Source organism: Scyliorhinus canicula, chromosome 8 (genome assembly GCF_902713615.1).
Source record: "Scyliorhinus canicula chromosome 8, sScyCan1.1, whole genome shotgun sequence".
NCBI classification, from domain to species: Eukaryota; Metazoa; Chordata; class Chondrichthyes; order Carcharhiniformes; family Scyliorhinidae; genus Scyliorhinus; species Scyliorhinus canicula.
The window spans coordinates 197420257-197445018 of NC_052153.1; the positions used below are offsets into that span (position 1 = coordinate 197420257).

General features: G+C 52.7%; 1 protein-coding gene across 1 annotated transcript in view; it reads left to right on the plus strand.

The window, feature by feature from the left end:
* cplane1 (ciliogenesis and planar polarity effector 1) overlaps positions 1 to 24762 on the plus strand; it is a 288296-nt gene that overhangs the window by 258005 nt on the left and 5529 nt on the right. Inside the window, exons 40-41 of the mRNA XM_038803925.1 lie at positions 3667 to 3859; positions 18710 to 18954. Of these exons, the coding sequence (XP_038659853.1) occupies positions 3667 to 3859; positions 18710 to 18954 (438 nt within the window). The remainder of the gene's footprint in view (positions 1 to 3666; positions 3860 to 18709; positions 18955 to 24762) is intronic.

Here is a 24762-nt window from a genome sequence, read left to right on the forward strand (position 1 = left end):
GAGCTGGCTGGGAGGATTTTGATGAGCCGTTGAGCTGCCTGGGAGGGTTTTGTTGAGCCGTTGAGCTGGTTGGGAGGATTTTGATGAGCCGTTGAGCTGCCTGGGAGGATTTTGATGAGCTGTTGAGCTGGCTGGGAGGATTTTGATGAGCCGTTGAGCTGGCTGGGAGGGTTTTGATGAGCTGTTGAGCTGGCTGGGAGGGTTTTGATGAGCTGTTGAGCTGGCTGGGAGGGTTTTGTTGAGCTGGCTGGGAGGATTTTGATGAGCCGTTGAGCTGGCTGGGAGGGTTTTGATGAGCTGTTGAGCTGGCTGGGAGGGTTTTGTTGAGCTGGCTGGGAGGGTTTTGTTGAGCTGGCTGGGAGGATTTTGTTGAGCTGCCTGGGAGGATTTTGATGAGCCGTTGAGCTGCCTGGGAGGATTTTGATGAGCGGTTGAGCTGGCTGGGAGGGTTTTGATGAGCTGGCTGGGAGGATTTTGATGAGCGGTTGAGGTGGCTGGGAGGGTTTTGTTGAGCTGGCTGGGAGGGTTTTGATGAGCTGTTGAGCTGGCTGGGAGGGTTTTGATGAGCTGTTGAGCTGGCTGGGAGGGTTTTGATGAGCTGTTGAGCTGGCTGGGAGGGTTTTGTTGAGGTGGCTGGGAGGGTTTTGATGAGCTGTTGAGCTGGCTGGGAGGGTTTTGTTGAGGTGGCTGGGAGGGTTTTGATGAGCTGTTGAGCTGGCTGGGAGGGTTTTGATGAGCTGCCTGGGAGGATTTTGATGAGCGGTTGAGGTGGCTGGGAGGGTTTTGTTGAGCTGGCTGGGAGGATTTTGATGAGCTGCCTGGGAGGATTTTGATGAGCGGTTGAGGTGGCTGGGAGGGTTTTGTTGAGCTGGCTGGGAGGATTTTGATGAGCCGTTGAGCTGGCTGGGAGGATTTTGATGAGTGTTGAGCTGGCTGGGAGGGTTTTGATGAGCTGTTGAGCTGGCTGGGAGGGTTTTGATGAGCTGTTGAGCTGGCTGGGAGGGTTTTGATGAGCTGTTGAGCTGGCTGGGAGGGTTTTGATGAGCTGTTGAGCTGGCTGGGAGGGTTTTGTTGAGCTGGCTGGGAGGGTTTTGATGAGCTGTTGAGCTGGCTGGGAGGGTTTTGTTGAGGTGGCTGGGAGGGTTTTGATGAGCTGTTGAGCTGGCTGGGAGGGTTTTGATGAGCTGTTGAGCTGGCTGGGAGGGTGTGAATCGTTCCTGTGTGGATGATGAGCTCAGTGTCGCTGACATGTGAGGATCCAGCACTTCCCCATTCACCAGACTAACGTGCTGTGAGTGATATCGCCTGGTGGTCAGGCCCCGGCAAGCACCAATGACCGTTCCTTTCTTTCATAGCCACATCTGGGAAATAGCCGAGGGGTCCACGAGCCAGACCCTCAACTACAGGCCCGACTGCTGCACAGAAGAGGAAGTCATGGAATCAGAAATAGAAGCACCTCACTGTGCTCGCCCACACCCCCCACCAGCTCAGGGGCACACATCTCGGTGGGACCTAATTCTCGAGTCGCCTTGGGGGTCACAGTCTGGTCAGCACATCGCACTGTCTGATCCACATCTGGTGCTGGTCACAGTCTGGTCACTGGTCACAGGTTACAGTCTAGTTATGGTCTGGTCACAGGTCACGGTCTGGTCACAGGTCACGGTCTGGTCACATGTCACAGTCTGGTCACTGTCTGGTCACTGTCTGGTCACAGGTCACGGTCTAGTCACAGGTCACAGTCTGGTCACAGGTCACAGTCTGGTCACTGTCTGGTCACAGGTCACAGTCTGGTCACAGGTCACGGTCTGGTCACAGGTCACAGTCTGGTCACAGGTCACGGTCTGGTCACAGGTCACAGTCTGGTCACAGGTCACGGTCTGGTCACAGGTCACAGTCTGGTCACAGGTCACGGTCTGGTCACAGGTCACAGTCTGGTCACAGGTCGCAGTCTGGTCACGGTCTGATCAAGGTCTAGTCACAGGTCAGAGTCTGGTCAGAATCTGGTCGCAGTCTGGACCAGACAGATATCTGGTCAGCACGCTGGACAGTCTGATCCACACCAGGTGGAGGCCGGGACGTATGGGGTGTCGGCTCTCCGAGGATTGTTGGGGGTCAGGAATCGGAGTTTGAGTCACATGACGAGCCTCTGGACTCAGTCGTGTCTCAGTTGCTGGAGTTCCAAAGACACGGCAGTGAAACTCGGGAAGGGATGTCTCCTGCCCTCCTCGGGTTGCAAGGCTCCATGGAGGAGACTGTCCACCTTCAGTCTGAGGTGATTACGCCGACAGACCAACACACCCAGGTCAATAATGATTCGATTATTTTGTTCCTGATAGTATCAAAGAGAGAGAATTGACGGTTACCGTTTGTGAGCTGAGGACCACTCTTTGTCCATTCATCGTCTGCAGCTGCCTCTCAAAAGCCCACTGACTCATAAACCTGGACACAACATTGATGCCCAGTCACTGGTTCACATTCTGGTTGGGTAACACCCCACATGACCTCCATGCCACCTCACATGACCTCCATGCCACCTCACATGACCTCCATGCCACCTCACATGACCTCCATGCCACCCCACATGACCTCCATGCCACCCCACTTGACCGAATGATGACAGCTTTGGCCACTCTGCTGTATCCTGAACTCTGATCCCAGGCGCAGGCACTGTCCTAAACCTCACTCTAAGGCCTTACGCCCTGCGTGGCCTATCGGAGACACCTGTCAATAAGCACTTCAGCACGGAGTCAAGGAGTAGATGTGCTGTCCATGGGCAGAGTGCTATGGTCACAGTTCTAGGGGGATATTGTGGTTTGCCAAGTTGGTTAATGGTACAGCCACCCATTGAATTTGGAAATCCATGTAGCAAAGCTAAATACTGAGCAGCAATCATTGGCACTCTCTCACACACACACACACACACAAGTGCTCCTCCATCATTGAGGATGGGGGGATTTGTGGAGCCTCCTCCTCCAGTGAGTTATTTATTCGTCCCCACCATTCACGGCTGGATGTGACAGAACTACAGAGCTTAGCTCTGATGCGTTTGTTGTGGAATCGCTTCGCTCTGCCTGTTACTTGCTGCTTATGTCGTTTGGCAACACAAGTAGTCCTGTGCTGCAGCTTCACCAGGTCTGCCTGATGTTACTCCTGCTCCTGGCAAGCTGTCCTGCACTCTTCATTGAACCCATTGTCTCCACTGGCGATATAATTTGCTCCTTTCTGCTTTCGAGCTAACTTTGTCTGGAAACAGGGTGAGGTTCCATTGTCTCTGAGTATCATTCCCCGCCCCCAAAAAGTCAACCAGTGGTTAACGTTACAGCCTCAACTTTCACTTGTATATCCATTTTTTAAAAATTTCCATACCTTATTCAAAATTCTATATTTCTGGACCTAATTCCTTTGCCATTCTGCTACTCTTCGTGAAGAATGCAGGAGGAAATCAGGGACCTTGTTCATGTAAATTGTGGAGGAAACCGGCAGGGAACATGGAAGCTGACTGTGAATAGCGATTGAGATAGTTAATTTATTCCTGGACGAGGGGATTGGGGATAAGGTGAGTGGATTTGGGGATATAGGGCAAAGGAAAGTCAGTAATTTGGAGAGTGGATTGGTGAGTTACTGTCCACATCTCTAATAACTCCCGCTGTGTCTTTGTCTTTACAGCTGGTTTCTGGCCACAGGTTCCTGAATGTTGTTGACATTGATGCTGGAGAATTGCTGAACAGCCTTCCAGTTACTCCAAGCGTGACTGAGTTAATGCCCTCATCAGGAAAAGAAGACATTTCCATAGCTGGACTACATCACATGGCTGCCACTGTCACTAATGCTGTACCTCCAGCTAGCTGCCAGAAGCAGGGTGAGTATTCAGTGTGTGTGGGATCACAGCCGTTATTCAGGTAGACTACACCTGGTCAGTGTGTGAGAGAAACAAGACAAACAGCACAGGAGTGGTAACTGGGATGGTGCAGGCATCTTAGACATGAGGAGGAACAGTGAAGATTGCTGAAATAGCTTGGGACAAAGATTGACAAGTTCAAGGATCCACAAACTAAGTAGCAGAGTAGCTGTGAAATGATGAGCAATTGGACAAAATGGACCGGCCAGTCGGTGATGGAGCTTAAAGCAGGCAAATGTCAAATATTGACATTGAAAGGGCAAATCAAAACATGTACAGCATGAATAGCGTTTTAATAGAGAAGGGTGAGGGTGTGAGAGGGCAGAAGCCTTTGTTTTTATTTGTTACCGGGATGTGGGCTGGTTGGGCCCAGCATTTATTGCCCATCCCGGAGGGCAATCACATTATAAGAACATAAGAACATAAGAACTAGGAGCAGGAGTAGGCCATCTGGCCCCTCGAGCCTGCTCCGCCATTCAATTAGATCATGGCTGATCTTTTGTGGACTCAGCTCCACTTTCCGGCCCGAACACCATAACCCTTAATCCCTTTATTCTTCAAAAAACTATCTATCTTTACCTTAAAAACATGTAATGAAGGAGCCTCAACTGCTTCACTGAGCAAGGAATTCCATAGATTCACAACCCTTTGGGTGAAGAAGTTCCTCCTAAACTCAGTCCTAAATCTACTTCCCCTTATTTTGAGGCTATGTCCCCTAGTTCTGCTGTCACCCGCCAGTGGAAACAACCTGCCCGCATCTATCCTATCTATTCCCTTCATAATTTTAAATGTTTCTATAAGATCCCCCCTCATCCTTCTAAATTCCAACGAGTACAGTCCCAGTCTACTCAACCTCTCCTCATAATCCAACCCCTTCAGCTCTGGGATTAACCTAGTGAATCTCCTCTGCACACCCTCCAGCGCCAGTACATCCTTTCTCAAGTAAGGAGACCAAAACTGAACACAATACTCCAGGTGTGGCCGCACTAACACCTTATACAATTGCAACATAATCTCCCTAGTCTTAAACTCCATCCCTCTAGCAATGAAGGACAAAATTCCATTTGCCTTCTTAATCACCTGTTGCACTTGTAAACCAACCTTCTGTGACTCATGCACTAGCACACCCAAGTCTCTCTGAACATTGATAGATAGATAGAGAAATACAGCACAGAACAGGCCCTTCGGCCCACGATGTTGTGCCAAACTTTTGTCCTAGGTTAATCATAGAATTTTCGACACTAAGAGCAATTTTACATGGCCAATCCACCCAACCTGCACATCTTTGGACATAGCTGTGGGTCGGGAGTCACATGTAGGCCAGACCGGGTAAGGACGGCAGATTTCCTTCCCTAACGGACATTAGTGAACCAGATAGGCTTTTACAACAATTGACAATGGTTTCATGGTCACCTTTAGACTTTTTAAGTTGATGTTCAACATGACCATCCAGTGCAGAGGAACAGTGAACCCTGCCCCTTGAGGGGTCAGCTGAATCATCAGACGTATATAATAAAAGTTAGAGGAAATATTCATCAAATGTACAGCACTATAGCCAGCAAACAATTCAACCAGTTCCACCCATTTTACTATTGCACTCTGTATCTAACCCTGTGCTGTACCTGTCCTGGGAGTGTTTGATGGGGACAGTGTAGAGGGAGCTTTACTCTGTATCTAACCCCGTGCTGTCCCAGTCCTGGGAGTGTTTGATGGAGACAGTGTAGAGGGAGCTTTACTCTGTATCTAACCCCGTGCTGTACCTGTCCTGGGAGTGTTTGATGGGGACAGTAAAAGAGGGAGCTTTACTCTGTATCTAACCCCGTGCTGTACCTGTCCTGGGAGTGTTTGATGGGGACAGTGCAGAGGGAGCTTTACTCTGTATCTAACCCCGTGCTGTACCTGTCTTGGGAGTGTTTGATGGGGACAGTGTAGAGGGAGCTTTACTCTGTATCTAACCCCGTGGTGTACCTGTCCTGGGAGTGTTTGATGAGGATAGTGTAGAGGGAGCTTTACTCTGTATCTAACCCGTGCTGTACCTGTCCTGGGAGTGTTTGATGGGGACAGTGTAGAGGGAGCTTTACTCTGTATCTAACCCCGTGGTGTACCTGTCCTGGGAGTGTTTGATGAGGATAGTGTAGAGGGAGCTTTACTCTGTATCTAACCCCGTGCTGTACCGGTCCTGGGCGTGTTTGATGGGGACAGTGCAGAGGGAGCTTTACTCTGTATCTAACCCCGTGCTGTCCCAGTCCTGGGAGTGTTTGATGGGGACAGTGTAGAGGGAGCTTTACTCTTTATCTAAACCAGTGCTGTACCTGTCCTGGGAGTGTTTGATGGGGACAGTGTAGAGGGAGCTTTACTCTGTATCTAACCCCGTGCTGTCCCAGTCCTGGGAGTGTTTGATGGGGACAGTGTAGAGGGAGCTTTACTCTGTATCTAACCCCGTGCTGTACCTGTCCTGGGAGTGTTTGATGGGGACAGTGGAAGAGGGAGCTTTACTCTGTATCTAACCCCGTGCTGTACCTGTCCTGGGAGTGTTTGATGGGGACAGTGTTGAGGGAGCTTTACTCTGTATCTAACCCCGTGCTGTACCTGTCCTGGGAGTGTTTGATGGGGACAGTGTAGAGGGAGCTTTACTCTGTATCTAACCCCGTGCTGTACCTGTCCTGGGAGTGTTGATGAGGATAGTGTAGAGGGAGCTTTAGTCTGTATCTAACCCCGTGCTGTACCTGTCCTGGGAGTGTCTGATGGGGACAGTGCAGAGGGAGCTTTACTCTGTATCTAACCCAGTGCTGTCCCAGTCCTGGGAGTGTTTGATGGGGACAGTGTAGAGGGAGCTTTACTCTGTATCTAACCCAGTGCTGTACCTGTCCTGGGAGTGTTTGATGGGGACAGTGTAGAGGGAGCTTTACTCTGTATCTAACCCCGTGCTGTACCTGTCCTGGGAGTGTTTGATGGGGACAGTGTAGAGGGAGCTTTACTCTGTATCTAACCCCGTGCTGTACCTGTCCTGGGAGTGTTTGATGGGGACAGTGTGGAGGGAGCTTTACTCTGTATCTAACCCCGTGCTGTACCTGTCCTGGGAGTGTTTGATGGGGACAGTGTAGAGGGAGCTTTACTCTGTATCTAACCCCGTGCTGTACCTGTCCTGGGAGTGTTTGATGGGGACAGTGTAGAGGGAGCTTTAGGGGATAATAGCCCGGGCAATCTTCAACAACAACTGTCATTAAAGCACAATAAACCCATTTGTCATCAACCGGTATGGATTTTCTTTTCTCAGAATACAGTACCACAAAAATAAACGCAGTAAATGCACCTTTTTGGTTCTGAGCCCCTTCAACCCTCAAGGTAAATTAGATAGATTATAATCTCTCTTTGACCTTTGTCAGTGCGAGAGAGAGAGAGAGAAAGGTGAATATTCATCATGAAAACAAACATTTTTTCTTCTACTTGATTCTCAGTAATAACAATTGTTCTGAAGTAGAATTGCTCTATGGACCACTAAAATATCACCGTGGACCCCCAATTCGGTATTTTTTTTGTGTGGACCCCCAGTAATGTTACATGGACCCCCAGGGTCCATGTGGACCCCGGTTGAGAACCACTGGTGTAGAGGGAGCTTTACTCTGTATCTAACCCCGTGCTGTACCTGTCCTGGGCGTGTTTGATGGGGACAGTGTAGAGGGAGCTTTACTCTGTATCTAACCCCGTGCTGTACCTGTCCTGGGAGTGTTTGATGGGGACAGTGTAGAGGGAGCTTTACTCTGTATCTAACCCTGTGCTGTACCAGTCCTGGGAGTGTTTGATGGGGACAGTGTAGAGAGAGCTTTACTCTGTATCTAACCCCGTGCTGTACCTGTCCTGGGAGTGTTTGATGGGGACAGTGTAGAGGGAGCTTTACTCTGTATCTAACCCCGTGCTGTACCTGTCCTGGGAGTGTTTGATGGGGACAGTGTAGAGGGAGCTTTACTCTGTATCTAACCCCGTGCTGTACCTGCCCTGGGAGTGTTTGATGGGGACAGTGTAGAGGGAGCTTTACTCTGTATCTAACCCCGTGCTGTACCTGTCCTGGTAGTGTTTGATGGGGACAGTGTAGAGAGAGCTTTACTCTGTATCTAACCCCGTGCTGTACCTGTCCTGGGAGTGTTTGATGGGGACAGTGTAGAGGGAGCTTTACTCTGTATCTAACCCCGTGCTGTACCTGTCCTGGGAGTGTTTGATGGGGACAGTGTAGAGGGAGCTTTACTCTGTATCTAACCCCGTGCTGTACCTGCCCTGGGAGTGTTTGATGGGGACAGTATAGAGGGAGCTTTACTCTGTATCTAACCCCGTGCTGTACCTGTCCTGGGAGTGTTTGATGGGGACAGTGTAGAGGGAGCTTTACTCTGTATCTAACCCCGTGCTGTACCTGTCCTGGGAGTGTTTGATGGGGACAGTGTAGAGGGAGCTTTACTCTGTATCTAACCCCGTGCTGTACCTGTCCTGGGAGTGTTTGATGGGGACAGTGTAGAGGGAGCTTTACTCTGTATCTAACCCCGTGCTGTACCTGTCCTGGTAGTGTTTGATGGGGACAGTGTAGAGAGAGCTTTACTCTGTATCTAACCCCGTGCTGTACCTGTCCTGGGAGTGTTTGATGGGGACAGTGTAGAGGGAGCTTTACTCTGTATCTAACCCCGTGCTGTACCTGTCCTGGGAGTGTTTGATGGGGACAGTGTAGAGGGAGCTTTACTCTGTATCTAACCCCGTGCTGTACCTGCCCTGGGAGTGTTTGATGGGGACAGTATAGAGGGAGCTTTACTCTGTATCTAACCCCGTGCTGTACCTGTCCTGGGAGTGTTTGATGGGGACAGTGTAGAGGGAGCTTTACTCTGTATCTAACCCCGTGCTGTACCTGTCCTGGGAGTGTTTGATGGGGACAGTGTAGAGGGAGCTTTACTCTGTATCTAACCCCGTGCTGTACCTGTCCTGGGAGTGTTTGATGGGGACAGTGTAGAGGGAGCTTTACTCTGTATCTAACCCCGTGCTGTACCTGTCCTGGGAGTGTTTGATGAGGACAGTGCAGAGGGAGCTTTACTCTGTATCTAACCCCGTGCTGTACCTGTCCTGGGAGTGTTTGATGGGGACAGTGTAGAGGGAGCTTTACTCTATCTAACCCCGTGCTGTACCTGTCCTGGGAGTGTTTGATGGGGACAGTGTAGAGGGAGCTTTACTCTGTATCTAACCCCGTGCTGTACCTGTCCTGGGAGTGTTTGATGGGGACAGTGTAGAGGGAGCTTTACTCTGTATCTAACCCCGTGCTGTACCTGTCCTGGGAATGTTTGATGGGGACAGTGTAGAGGGAGCTTTACTCTGTATCTAACCCCGTGCTGTACCTGTCCTGGGAGTGTTTGATGGGGACAGTGTAGAGGGAGCTTTACTCTGTATCTAACCCCGTGCTGTCCCTGTCCTGGGAGTGTTTGATGGGGACAGTGTATAGGGAGCTTTACTCTGTATCTAACCCCGTGCTGTCCCTGTCCTGGGAGTGTTTGATGGGGACAGTGTAGAGGGAGCTTTACTCTGTATCTAACCCCGTGCTGTCCCTGTCCTGGGAGTGTTTGATGGGGACAGTGTAGAGGGAGCTTTACTCTGTATCTAACCCCGTGCTGTACCTGTCCTGGGAGTGTTTGATGGGGACAGTGTAGAGGGAGCTTTACTCTGTATCTAACCCCGTGCTGTACCTGTCCTGGGAGTGTTTGATGGGGACAGTGTAGAGGGAGCTTTACTCTGTATCTAACCCCGTGCTGTACCTGTCCTGGGAGTGTTTGATGGGGACAGTGTAGAGGGAGCTTTACTCTGTATCTAACCCCGTGCTGTACCTGTCCTGGGAATGTTTGATGTGGACAGTGTAGAGGGAGCTTTACTCTGTATCTAACCCCGTGCTGTACCTGTCCTGGGAGTGTTTGATGGGGACAGTGTAGAGGGAGCTTTACTCTGTATCTAACCCCGTGCTGTACCTGTCCTGGGAGTGTTTGATGGGGACAGTGTAGAGGGAGCTTTACTCTGTATCTAACCCAGTGCTGTACCTGTCCTGGGAGTGGTGGTGGGGACAGTGTAGAGGGAGCTTTACTCTGTATCTAACCCCGTGCTGTACCTGTCCTGGGAGTGTTTGATGGGGACAGTGTAGAGGGAGCTTTACTCTGTATCTAACCCCGTACTGTACCTGTCCTGGGAGTGTTTGATGGGGACAGTGTAGAGGGAGCTTTACTCTGTATCTAACCCCGTGCTGTATCTGTCCTGGGAGTGTTTGATGGGGACAGTATAGAGGGAGCTTTACTCTGTATCTAACCCTGTGCTGTACCTGTCCTGGGAGTGTTTGATGGGGACAGTGTAGAGGGAGCTTTACTCTGTATCTAACCCCGTGCTGTACCTGTCCTGGGAGTGTTTGATGGGGACAATGTAGAGGGAGCTTTACTCTGTATCTAACCCCGTGCTGTACCTGTCCTGGGAGTGTTTGATGGGGACAGTGTAGAGGGAGCTTTACTCTATCTAACCCCGTGCTGTACCTGTCCTGGGAGTGTTTGATGGGGACAGTGTAGAGGGAGCTTTACTCTGTATCTAACCCCGTGCTGTACCTGTCCTGGGAGTGTTTGATGGGGACAGTGTAGAGGGAGCTTTACTCTGTATCTAACCCCGTGCTGTACCTGTCCTGGGAGTGTTTGATGAGGACAGTGCAGAGGGAGCTTTATTCTGTATCTAACCCCGTGCTGTACCTGTCCTGGGAGTGTTTGATGGGGACAGTGTAGAGGGAGCTTTACTCTGTATCTAACCCCGTGCTGTACCTGTCCTGGGAATGTTTGATGGGGACAGTGTAGAGGGAGCTTTACTCTGTATCTAACCCCGTGCTGTACCTGTCCTGGGAGTGTTTGATGGGGACAGTGTAGAGGGAGCTTTACTCTGTATCTAACCCCGTGCTGTCCCTGTCCTGGGAGTGTTTGATGGGGACAGTGTAGAGGGAGCTTTACTCTGTATCTAACCCCGTGCTGTCCCTGTCCTGGGAGTGTTTGATGGGGACAGTGTAGAGGGAGCTTTACTCTGTATCTAACCCCGTGCTGTACCTGTCCTGGGAGTGTTTGATGGGGACAGTGTAGAGGGAGCTTTACTCTGTATCTAACCCCGTGCTGTACCTGTCCTGGGAGTGTTTGATGGGGACAGTGTAGAGGGAGCTTTACTCTGTATCTAACCCCGTGCTGTACCTGTCCTGGGAGTGTTTGATGGGGACAGTGTAGAGGGAGTTTTACTCTGTATCTAACCCCGTGCTGTACCTGTCCTGGGAGTGTTTGATGGGGACAGTGTAGAGGGAGCTTTACTCTGTATCTAACCCCGTGCTGTACCTGTCCTGGGAATGTTTGATGGGGACAGTGTAGAGGGAGCTTTACTCTGTATCTAACCCCGTGCTGTACCTGTCCTGGGAGTGTTTGATGGGGACAGTGTAGAGGGAGCTTTACTCTGTATCTAACCCCGTGCTGTACCTGTCCTGGGAGTGTTTGATGGGGACAGTGTAGAGGGAGCTTTACTCTGTATCTAACCCAGTGCTGTACCTGTCCTGGGAGTGGTGGTGGGGACAGTGTAGAGGGAGCTTTACTCTGTATCTAACCCCGTGCTGTACCTGTCCTGGGAGTGTTTGATGGGGACAGTGTAGAGGGAGCTTTACTCTGTATCTAACCCCGTACTGTACCTGTCCTGGGAGTGTTGATGGGGACAGTGTAGAGGGAGCTTTACTCTGTATCTAACCCCGTGCTGTACCTGTCCTGGGAGTGTTTGATGGGGACAGTATAGAGGGAGCTTTACTCTGTATCTAACCCTGTGCTGTACCTGTCCTGGGAGTGTTTGATGGGGACAGTGTAGAGGGAGCTTTACTCTGTATCTAACCCCGTGCTGTACCTGTCCTGGGAGTGTTTGATGGGGACAATGTAGAGGGAGCTTTACTCTGTATCTAACCCCGTGTAGCACAGTAGTTAGCACTGTGGCTTCACAGTGTCAGGGATCCGGGCTCAATTCCCCGCTGGTTCACTGTCTGTGTGGAGTCTGCACATCCTCCCCGTGTGTGCGTGGGTTTCCTCCGGTTCCCCCGGTTCCCTCCCACAGATGTGCAGGTTAGGTGGATTGGCCACGATAAATTGCCCTTAGTGCCCAAAATGGTTGGGTGGGGTTAATGGGTTACCGAGCTAGGGTGGAGGTGTGGGATTAAGTAGGATGTTAGTTTCAAGGACCGTGCAGACTCGATGGGCCAAATGGTTTTTAGCCAGAATTATTATCTGAGAGATTGCAGACTCTGGGGTACAGAGGGATCTGGGCGTCCGAGGGCATGTATCACAGAAGATTGATGTACAGACACAGCAAGTATTTGGGAAAGTTAACAGAATGTTATTGTTCATCATGAGGGAATTGAATACAATGTATGGGGGGGGGGGGGGGAGGTTACTCTTCTGTTGTGCAGGGTATTGGCGAGACTGCATCTGGAGTGTTGAGTACAGGATTGGTCACTTTATTTAAGGAAAGATGTAAATGAGTTGGAAGCCATTCAGAGAAGGTTTACTGGACGAATAGCAGGAATGGGCGGGTTGTCTTTATGAGGAATGAAGAGGTGATGTACTATCAATTACTACAAAGACGAGAGTAGTGAATAATCAAGGCTTTTTTGAGCTGAGATGTGTGGCCTCCTGTAGCTGCTATCAGAATGGGAGCAGCTCCGGCGAGCACACACATTTATACTCCACCTACTGGGCGGAGCCAGCAGGCAGGGATTTACCCATGTACCTGTAGTATATGTGTCTTACCGTAATACATATAATACTGCTAGTGGTGATAACCACATTCACCCCTGTTAAAAAAGAGTCCGGCCGGGGTGGTGGAAAAAATTAAAAGTTCAGTCTGTCGGGGGCCTTGACCCTCCTCTGCGATCGTCTCAGTCCTGGTGGTGATGTGGGTGCTGCCTTGGTCACCTGTGACTCCGGGAGCGTGTTGTCCTCGTCTTCGTCGCCCCTGAGTGGAACCAGTGGGAGGACGGATCCTCCTGGGGCGGGGGCTACAGTGAGGTTCGCTGGGGGGAGGGTGAGTGGCGCAGGGGCACATGAAGGGTGAATGAGGCAACCGGAGGGGGGGTGTCGGGTCGGGGACCCTGGGTGGGGATCCAGCGGGTGCCAGGTCCTGGACGGAGACTGTGTCCTGGCGCCCGCCGGGGTGCGCCACGTAGGCGTACTGCGGGTTCGCGTGTAGGAGATGGACCGTTTCGACCAACGGGTCCGACTTATCGATCTGCACGTGTTTGCGAAGGAGGGCGCGTCCAGGAGCTGCCAGCCATGTTGGGAGCGAGACCCCGGAGGTGGACTTCCTGGGGAAGGCAAGGAGACGTTTATGGGGGGTTATGTTAGTCGCGGTGCAGAGGAGTGACCGGATGGCGTGGAGCGTGTCGGGGAGGGCATCCTGCCAGCATGAGACCGGGAGATTTTTAGACCATAGGGCCAGCTGGACGGCCTTCCAGACCGTCCCAGTCTCCCTCTCCACCTGCCCGTTTCCCCGGGGGTTGTAGCTGGTCGTTCTGCTCGAGGCGATGCCCTTGCTGAGCAGGGACTGACGCAGCTCATCACTCATAAAGGAAAAGAAAAGAAAAGAAAATCGCTTATTGTCACGAGTAGGCTTCAAATGAATGGCCGGTAGAAGTGCAGCTTGCACTCCGCACAGACCTGGCAGTGTCTGGTGATAGCCCTGACGTCCGTAATGGAGTAGGGCAGGTTGCGGGCCTTTATGAACTGGAAGAACCGGGTGCCCCCTGGGTGACAGAGACCATTGTGTAGGGCCCCGCTGTGTTTTATTGAACATGAAGGCAACCGACCATTGGTCAGTGAGGAGAGTGAATCGCCTGCCGGCCAGGTAATGCCTCCAATGTCGCACAGCTTCCACAATGGCTTGGGCTTCCTTTCGACGGAGGAGTGCTGAGGAGGCATGGAGGGTGCGGGAAAAGAATGCCACGGGCCTGCCCGCCTTGTTGAGGGTGGCGGCCAGAGCTACGTCCGATGCATCGCTCTCGACCTGAAAAGGGGAGAGTCTCATCGACCGCGTGCATCGTGGCCTTGGCCATGTCGGCCTTGATTCAGTCAAAGGCGTGGCGGGCCTCCGCCGTCAGGGGAAAAACTTTTGAGTGAATGAGTGGGCGGGGCCTTGTCCGCAGAGTTGGGGACCCACTGGGTGTAATAGGAGAAGAACCCCAGGCATCGTTTCAGTGCCTTGGGGCAGTGGGGGAGGGGGAGTTCCATAAGGGGGTGCATGCGATCGGGGTCGGGCCCTATAACTCCATTTTCCATGACATAGCCAAGGATGGCTAAGCGGTTGGTGCGGAACACACACTTCTCCTTATTGTACGTGAGGTTAAGGAGTTTGGCGGTGTGGAGAAATTTGCAAAGGTTGGCGTCGTGGTCCTGCTGATCATGTCCACAGATGGTGACGTTATCCAGGTACGGGAAGGTGGCCCGCAGTCCGTACCGGTCATCCATTCGGTCCATCTCCCGTTGGAAAACCGAGACCCCGTTGGTGACGCCGAAGGGAACCCCAAGGAAGTGATAGAGGCGGCCGTCTGCTTCGAACGCAGTGTATGGGCGGCCCGCCTTATGGATGGGGAGCTGGTGGTAGGCGGATTTCAGGTCCACTGTCGAGAAGACCAGGTACTGTGCAATCTGATTGACCATATCAGATATGCGAGGGAGGGGGTACGTGTCGAGCTGTGTGTACCAATTGATGGTCTGACTGTAGTCAATGCCCATCCTGTGTTTCTCCCCAGTCTTTACTACTGTCACTTGGGCTCTCCAGGGGCTGTTGCTGGCCTCGATGATGCCTTCCCGCAGCAGCCGCTGGACCTCTGACCTGATGAAGGTCCTGTCCTGGGCGCTGTACCGTCTGCTACTGGTGGCGACGGGTTTGCAATTCAGGGTGAGGTTTGCAAACAAGGAAGGTGGATCGACCTTAAGGGTCGTGAGACTGCATACGGTGAGGGGGGGGGGGGGGGGGGGGGGAGTAGGGATCGCCGAATTTTAAAGTTAAAATTGGAGGTTGCACTGAAAGTCCAGACCGAGTAACAGGGCAACGCAGAGGTTGGGGAGGACGTGGAGCCGGAAGTTGCTGAACTCTACGCCCTGCATGGTGAGGGTGGCAATGCAGTACCCCCGGATTCCCCAGAATGGGATCCGGAGGCCAGGGAGATTCTCTGGTTAATGGGGTGTTCCGTGAGGGAGCAGCGCCTTACCGTATCGGGGTGGATGAAGCTTTCCGTGCTCCCGGAGTCAAGAAGGCAGGAAGTATTGTGCCCATCGATTTGCACCATAGTCGTTACGATTGCGAGATGTGAGGCCGGGACTGGTGGAGGGTGATCGAGGCGATCTGCGGCCGATGCTGGGAGGCCCCAGACTGGTCAGCGGCGGTGGCAGGCGATGAGCGGCCAGACAAACTTCCCGACGAGCAGGGCTCCTGAGGCGCCATCCACAATGGCGCCGAAGATGGCGGCGCCCATGGGGCGCACATGGTGGGCAGCATTAAAGATGGCGGCGCCCACGGGCTGCACGTGGACTGTGAAGACGAAGATGGCGGCGCCCACGGGCTGCATGTGGGGGGTGTAGGAACGCTGGGCCTAGAAACAGCGGCGATCGACAGGGCCTGGCACACAGCAGCAAAATGGCCCATCTTTCCACAGCCGTTGCAGTTTGCGCTCCACGCTGGGCAGCGCTGCCGGGGGTGTTTGTTCTGCCCGCAGAAGTAGCATTTGGGTCCCCCCGGGGTTGGCTGGCTGCCGCGCGGCGCAGGCTTGGGGTGGGCTGGGGGCGGTAGGTGGTGGGGCCCACGATGCCCACGCGGGCAGCACAGTAGCACAAGTGGATAGCAATGTGGCTTCACAGCGCCAGGGTCCCAGCTTCCATTCCCCGCTGAGTCACTGTCTGTGCGGAGTCTGCACGTTCTCCCCGTGTCTGCGTGGGTTTCCTCCGGGTGCTCCGGTTTCCTCCCACAGTCCAAAGCTGTGCAGGTTAGGTGGATTGGCCGTGATAAATTGCCCTTAGTGACCAAAAAGGTTAGGAGGGGTTATTGGGTTACGGGGATAGGGTGGAAGTGAGGGCTTAAGTGGGTCGGTGCAGACTCGATGGGCCGAATGGCCTCCTTTTGCACTGTATGTTCTATGAGGGTGCCGTGCGGTCGGGGGCGTACCACTGGATGTTGTGGGATGCCACTGTTAGCGAGTTCGTGAGCTGCCTAGTTTCCGCAAGATCAAGCGTACCCCCTTCCAATTGGCGCTGGTGGACGTACGCAGACCTCATGCCCATAACGAAGGCATCTCGAATTAAACGTTCTGTGTGTTGGGCTGCTGAAACTGCCTGGCAGTCACAGTTCCTCCCCAGGATGTGCAGGGCACGCCAGAAATCATCCAGGGACTCACCGGGGAGTTGCTGTCTCGTGGACAGGAGGTGCCTGGCGTATAGTTGATTTACTGGCCGAATGTAATGTCCCTTCAGAAACTCCTTTGCTTCGGAGTAAGTGGGCGCATCCCGGATGAGAGGAAAAATATCAGAGCTCACCCGTGAATAAAGGACTTGGAGCTTCTGTGTGTCCGAGGGTTCCGCAGCGGATGTTCGGAGGTAGCTTTCAAAGCAGGCTAGCCAGTGGTCAAAAACAGACGTAGCGTTGGCTGCTTGAGGGCTCAGGTGATCAGGCTTGATGCGAAGTCCCATCGTTTTAACATCTTTGCTCAATAAATTGATGCACTGTCAATTACTACAAAGACGAGAGTAGTGGAATAATCGAGGCTTTATTGAGTAAAGATGTTGTGCCTCCTGTAGCTGCTACCAGAATGGGAGCAGCTCCGGCGAGCACACACATTTATACTCCACCTACTGGGCGGAGCTAGCAGGCAGGGATTTACCCATGTACCTGTAGTACATGAGTCTTGCCGTACTACATCTAATATACATCTAATACAGTTAGTGGTGACTACCACAAGAGGTTAGGATTGTATCCAATGGAGTTTAGAAGAGTAAGAGATGACGTCATTGAAACCTTTCCGATCCTGAGGAGTGTTGACAGGATGGATGTGGAGAGGATGTTTCCTCTTGTGGGAGAATCTAGAACTCGGGTCACTGTTTAAATAAAGGAGTTACCTATTTCGGACAGAGTGGGAGAAATAATAAATTAATTTTAAAAATTCCCTGTGGGCCATGATCTTTGGAACAAAAGGCAGATAAAGCAGTCTTTCAATATTTTTAAGGCAGATTCTTGATGAACAAGGGGTGAAAGGTTATTGGGATCAGGCAGGAATGTGGAGTTGATGTTCATAGAATTTGAATTGGCCATAGAATTTACAGTGCAGAAGGAGGCCATTCGGCCCATCGAGTCTGCACCGGCTCTTGGAAAGAGCACCCTACCCCCTATCCAAGGTCAACACCTCCACCCTATCCCCATAACCCAGTAACCCCACCCAACACTAAGGGCAATTTTGGACACTAAGGGCAATTTAGCATGGACAATCCACCTAACCTGCACATCTTTGTGACTGTGGGAGGAAACCGGAGCACCCGGAGGAAACCCACGCAGACACGGGGAGAACGTGCAGACTCCGCACAGATAGTGACCCAAGCCGGAATCGAACCCTGGAGCTGTGAAGCAATTGTGCTATCCACAATGCTACCGTGCTGCCCAATGTTATAATTGATCAGCTGTGATTTTATTGAATGGTGGGTCAGATTTGAGGGGCCGAGTGGCCTCCTCCTGCTCTGAGAACAGTACAGCACTGGAACAGGCCCTTCGGCCCTCCAAGCCTGTGCCAACCATGCTGCCCGTCTAAACTAAAATCTTCGACACTTCCTGGGTCCGTATCCCTCTATTCCCATCCTATTCATGTCTTTGTCAAGATGCCCCTTAAATGTCACTATCGTCCCTGCTTCCACCACCTCCTCCGGCAGCGAGTTCCAGGCACCCACTACCCTCTGTGTAAAAAACTTGCCTCGGACATCTCCTCTAAACCTTGCCCCTCGCACCTTAAACCTATGCCCCCAGTAATTGACCTTTCCACCCTAATTAACATGTAATTCAAAGCTGTAATTTTCCAGACCCGGTAACAAACTGAGAAATCTCCTCTGGCCCGTCTCTAACGCAATGAAATCCTTTCTGTAATGAGGTAACCACAATGTCACACTCCAGCTGTGGCCTAACTAATCTTTTATACAGTTCCAGCGAGGGGCTGGTTTAGCTCACCAGGCTAAATCACTGGCTTTGAAAACAGACCAAGGCAGGCCAGCAGCACGGTTCGATTCCCGTACCAGCCTCCCCAGACAGGCGCCGGAATGTGGCGACTAGGGGCTTTTCACAGTAACTTCATTGAAGCCTACTCGTGACAATAAGTGATTTTCATTTCATTTTTCATTTCATAACTTCCCTGTTCTTATATTCTCTGCCTCATCTAATAAATTAACATATACCTTCTTAACCACCTTATCGACCTGTTGTGCTGCCACCAGGGGTCTGTGAATATTCACTCCAAGGTCCCTCTACACCTCTCACTATCCTCCCATTTATTGTGAGGAAGGGTTTGGGAAGATGGGTGAATGTGATTGGAATAAATGGCTGGTGTGGAGGGTACACAGCAGCACGGGCTGGAGGGGCTGAATGGCCAGTTAATGTGTTAACATTGTGTGTGTTTCATTTACAATGAGAGGGTCACTATGAACACAGCTGATGAGGTGACTGGAGGCCGGGACAGCCGAGCTTTCTGACTGCTTCAAATTTCTGTCATTGTATTTCCAGAGAGTCGATCCGTCGCCCAGGTTCAGCCCCAGAGTGAACGTTGGGACCAGCAGCTATCTGGAGATGATCTAACACAGAGGCTGCTGCAACAAGTCAATGCCGATTCGTGGACACCCCTACCAGCTTCTCCCCACTCTGTCGGTACCAAGCGGGTGAGGGCACAGCTCAGTGAAATGGAGTACCAGCTCAGTGCCCTGCAGGACATGGCAGTGAATATGGAGCAGGACTTTGCCAACACCAAAATGGTAAGAACTCATCGCCTGCTCAGCACCTCACTGGGCCTGACTAACCCTTCACCACACACAGATCAGGAGGAGAATGAGCTACAGAGAACAACCAGAGGGTTAACAGCCCACACCCAGAAACTTGTATTGATCAATAGTGAACAATAGCCAGTGATCGAGGGGTCCACACAGCGAGTGGTTAGGATCCGGAATGTTCTGTCTGAGAGTGAGAGAGACAGATCCACACAGCGAGTGGTTAGGATCCGGAATGTTCTGTCTGAGAGAGAGAGAGACAGATTCACACAGCGAGTGGTTAGGATCCGGAATGTTCTGTCTGAGAGAGAGAGACAGATTCACACAGCGAGTGGTTAGGATCCGGAATGTTCTGTCTGAGAGAGAGAGACAGATTCACACAGCGAGTGGTCAGGATCTGGAATGTTCTGTGTGAGAGAGACAGATTCACACAGCGAGTGGTCAGGATCCGGAATGTTCTGTCTGAGAGAGAGATTCACACAGCGAGTGGTTAGGATCCGGAATGTTCTGTCTGAGAGAGAGACAGATTCACACAGCGAGTGGTTAGGATCCGGAATGTTCTGTCTGAGAGACAGATTCACACAGCGAGTGGTTAGGATCCGGAATGTTCTGTCTGAGAGACAGATTCACACAGCGAGTGGTTAGGATCCGGAATGTTCTGTCTGAGAGTGAGAGAGACAGATTCACACAGCGAGTGGTTAGGATCCGGAATGTTCTGTCTGAGAGTGAGAGAGATTCACACAGCGAGTGGTTAGGATCCGGAATGTTCTGTCTGAGAGTGAGAGAGACAGATTCACACAGCGAGTGGTTAGGATCCGGAATGTTCTGTCTGAGAGAGAGACAGATTCACACAGCGAGTGGTTAGGATCCGGAATGTTCTGTCTGAGAGTGAGACAGATTCACACAGTGAGTGGTTAGGATCCGGAATGTTCTGTCTGAGAGAGAGACAGATTCACACAGCGAGTGGTTAGGATCCGGAATGTTCTGTCTGAGAGAGAGACAGATTCACACAGCGAGTGGTTAGGATCCGTAATGTTCTGTCTGAGAATGAGAGAAACAGATTCACACAGCGAGTGGTTAGGATCCGGAATGTTCTGTCTGAGAGACAGATTCACACAGCGAGTGGTTAGGATCCGGAATGATCTGTCTGAGAGAGACAGATTCACACAGCGAGTGGTTAGGATCCGGAATGTTCTGTCTGAGAGTGAGAGAGACAGATTCACACAGCGAGTGGTTAGGATCCGGAATGTTCTGTCTGAGAGTGAGAGAGACAGATTCACACAGCGAGGGGTTAGGATCCGGAATGTTCTGTCTGAGAGTGAGTGAGACAGATTCACACAGCGAGTGGTTAGGATCCGGAATGTTCTGTCTGAGAGTGAGACAGATTCACACAGCGAGTGGTTAGGATCCGGAATGTTCTGTCTGAGAGTGAGAGAGATTCACACAGCGAGTGGTTAGGATCCGGAATGTTCTGTCTGAGAGTGAGAGAGACAGATTCACACAGCGAGTGGTTAGGATCCGGAATGTTCTGTCTGAGAGAGAGACAGATTCACACAGCGAGTGGTTAGGATCCGGAATGTTCTGTCTGAGAGTGAGACAGATTCACACAGCGAGTGGTTAGGATCCGGAATGTTCTGTCTGAGAGAGAGACAGATTCACACAGCGAGTGGTTAGGATCCGGAATGTTCTGTCTGAGAGAGAGACAGATTCACACAGCGAGGGGTTAGGATCCGGAATGTTCTGTCTGAGAGAGAGACACATTCACACAGCGAGTGGTTAGGATCCGGAATGTTCTGTCTGAGAGAGAGACAGATTCACACAGCGAGTGGTTAGGATCCGGAATGTTCTGTCTGAGAGAGAGACAGATTCACACAGCGAGTGGTTAGGATCCGTAATGTTCTGTCTGAGAATGAGAGAAACAGATTCACACAGCGAGTGGTTAGGATCCGGAATGTTCTGTCTGAGAGACAGATTCACACAGCGAGTGGTTAGGATCCGGAATGTTCTGTCTGAGAGAGACAGATTCACACAGCGAGTGGTTAGGATCCGGAATGTTCTGTCTGAGAGTGAGAGAGACAGATTCACACAGCGAGTGGTTAGGATCCGGAATGTTCTGTCTGAGAGTGAGAGAGACAGATTCACACAGCGAGGGGTTAGGATCCGGAATGTTCTGTCTGAGAGAGAGACAGATTCACACAGCGAGTGGTTAGGATCCGGAATGTTCTATCTGAGAGTGTGGTGGAGGCACTGTGGTAGTCCACCACTGTTGTATATATCGCATATGAGGTGTAATACGATAAAGTTCCTGTACTACAGGTAGGGGGTAGATCCCTGCCTGCTGGCTCCGCCCAGTAGGCGGAGTATAAATGTGTGGGCTCACCGAGCTGTAGCCATTTTGGCAGCAGCTGCAGGAGGCTCCACATCTCTGTGTAATAAAGCCTCGATTACTCTCTACTCTCGTCTCGTCGTAATTGATAGTTCATCAAATTATTAAGCAGACATTTTACAGCGATGGATCTCCGCATCAAGCCGGATCGCCTGCAGCTGCACCAAGTCGGCCTTCGCCCATTGGCTAGCTGCTTTGAAGCCGACATCGGATCTGTGAAAGAACCACCCTCAGAGGCACAGAAGCTCCAGATCCTGTTCACACGGCTGAGCTCCGATATCTTTCCCCTCATCCGGGACGTGCCTACCTACGCTGAGGCCATGGAGTTGCTGAAAGAGAACTACACCTCGCAGACCAACAAACTCTACGCCAGCCACCTCCTGTCCACGCAGCATCAACCCCCCGGTGAGTCTGTGGAAGATTTCTGCCGTGCCCTGCTCGCCCTGGCGAGGGACTGCGACTGCCAGGCCGTTTCGGCCACTGAACATTCTGAACTCCTAATTAGGGAGGCTTTCCTTACGGGCATAGGGTCGGCGTACATCCGCCAGCGCCTCATAGAAGGGGCTCCCCGCGACCTCGCGGCCACCAAGAAACTCGCGATCTCACTAACGGTCGCCTCCCGTAATGTACAAGCGTACGCCCCCGACCGCACGGCCCCCCCTCCTGGACATCGTGGACCCCACCAGCGACCGCCCCCAGCCAACCCCAAGCCTGCGCCGCACGGTAACCAGCCAACCCCGGGGGGGCCCAAGTGCTACTTCTACGGACAGACAAAGCCCCCCCGGCAGTGCTGCCCGGCGCGGAGCGCGCTCTGCAAGGCCTACGGGAAGAAAGGACATTTCGCTGCTGTGTGCCAGGCCCGCTCGATCGCTGCTGTAACCAGGCCCATTGTTCCTGCACCCCCAACGTGCGACCCGTGGGTGCCGCCATCTTTAACACCGCCCGCCATGTGCGCCTCGTGTGCGCCCCCACCTTCCCCGCCTCAGGACTCCTGCTCGTCGGGCACCTCATCGGGCCGCTCATCTCCTGCAACCACCGCCGACCAGCCAGGGGCCTTCCAACACCAGCTACAGCTCACCTCCATCACGCTCGACCAGCCCGGGACCCACCAACACCAGCTACAGCTCGCCTCCATCACGCGCGACCAGCCCGGGACCCACCAGCTACAGCTCCCCTCCATCACGCTCGACCAGCCCGGGACCCTCCAGCCGCAGCTCGCCTCCATCACGATCGACCAGCCCGGGACCCACCAACACCAGGTACAGCTCCCCTCCATCACGCTCCACCAGCCCGGGACCCACCAGCTACAGCTCGCCTCCATCACGATCGACCAGTCCCGGCCGCACAACCTCGCAACCGCGTCGACGACGGTAAAGGTCGATGGGCACAATACTTCCTGCCTTCTTGACTCCGGGAGCATGGAAAGCTTCATCCACCCCAATACGGTAAGGCGCTGCTCCCTCGCGGAACACCCCATTAACCAGAGAATCTCCCTGGAATCCGGATCCCACTCCGTGGCGATCCGGGGGTACTGCATTGCCACCCTCACCATCCAGGGCGTAGAGTTCAGCGACTTCCGGCTCCACGTCCTCCCCAACCTCTGCGCTGCCCGGCTACTCGGCCTGGACTTCCAGTGCAACCTCCAGAGCCCAACCCTGAAATTCGGTGGGCCCCTACCACCCCTTACTGTACGCGGTGTCACGACCCTTAAGGTCGACCCGCCTTCCCTCTTTGCAAACCTCACCCTGGATTGCAAACCCATCGCCACCAGCAGCAGACGGTACAGCGCCCAGGACAGGACCTTCGTCAGGTCTAAGGTCCAGCGGCTGCTGCGGGAAGGCATCATCGAGGCCAGCAACAGCCCCTGGAGAGCCCAAGTGGTAGCTGTGAAAACTGGGGAGAAAAACAAGATGGTCGTTGACTACAGTCAGACCATCAATTGGTACACGCAGCTTGACGTGTACCCCCTCCCACGCATATCTGATATGGTCACTCAGATTGCACAGTACCTGGTCTTCTCGACAGTGGACCTGAAATCCGCCTACCGCCAGCTCCCCACCCGTAACGCGGACCGCCCATACACTGCGTTCGAAGCGGACGGCCGCCTTTACCACTTCCTTAGGGTTCCCTTCGGTGTCACTAATGGGGTCTCGGTCCTCCAACGGGAGATGGACCGAATGGTTGACCGGTACGGACTGCGGGCCACCTTCCCGTACCTGGATAACGTTACCATCTGTGGCCATGACCAGCAGGACCATAACGCTAACCTTTCCAAATTCCTCCACACCGCCACGCTCCTCAACCTAACCTACAACAAGGAGAAGTGTGTATTCAGCACAACCCGACTAGCCATCCTCGGCCATGTGGTTCAGAACGGAGTTCTAGGGCCCGACCGCGATCGCATGCGCCCCCTCATGGAGCTCCCCCTCCCCCACTGCCCCAAGGCCCTAAAACAATGCCTGGGGTTCATCTCTTATTATGCCCAGTGGGTCCCAAACTATGCGAACAAGGCCCGTCCACCCATTCAATCGACTCTGTTTCCCCTGACGGCCAAAGCTCACCAGGCCTTCAACCGAATCAAAGCCGACATAGCCAAGGCCGCGATGCACGCGGTCGACGAGACGTTACCATTTAAAGTGGAGAGCGATGCATCAAACGTCGCTCTAGCCGCCACCCTCAACCAGGCAGGCAGGCCCGTGGCATTCTTCTCACAAACCCTTCATGCCTCCGAAATTCAGCACTCCTCCATCGAAAAAGAGGCGCAGGCCATTGTGGAAGCTGTGCGGCATTGGAGGCATTACCTGGCCGGCAGGAGATTCACTCTCCTCACTGACCAACGGTCGGTAGCCTTCATGTTTAACAACACACAGCGGGGCAAGATCAAAAACGATAAAATCTTGCAGTGGCGGATCGAGCTCTCCACCTACAACTACGAGATTTTGTATCACCCCGGAAGCTCAGCGAGCCCCAGACGCCCTATCCCGAGGTACGTGTGCCAGCGCACAAGTAGACCGACTCCGGGCCCTGCACGACAGCCTTTGTCACCCGGGAGTCACCCGTTTTTACCACTTCATCAAGGCCCGCAATCTGCCCTACTCTGTCGAGGAAGTCAGGGCCATCACCAGGGATTGCCAGGTCTGTGCGGAGTGCAAACCGCACTTCTACCGGCCAGACCGTGTGCGCCTGGTGAAGGCCTCCTGCCCCTTTGAACGCCTCAGCGTGGATTTCAAAGGGCCCCTCCCCTCCACCGACCGTAACGCATACTTCCTCAGTGTGGTCGATGAGTACTCCAGCGTGTCGCGTCTTTTTGTCCGACGTCACTTCGTCCAACGACACTTCGTCCACATCTTTTGGTCCAACGTCACTTCGTCCAATTATCCAATTAAAAATTAACTCCGTATAAAACCATT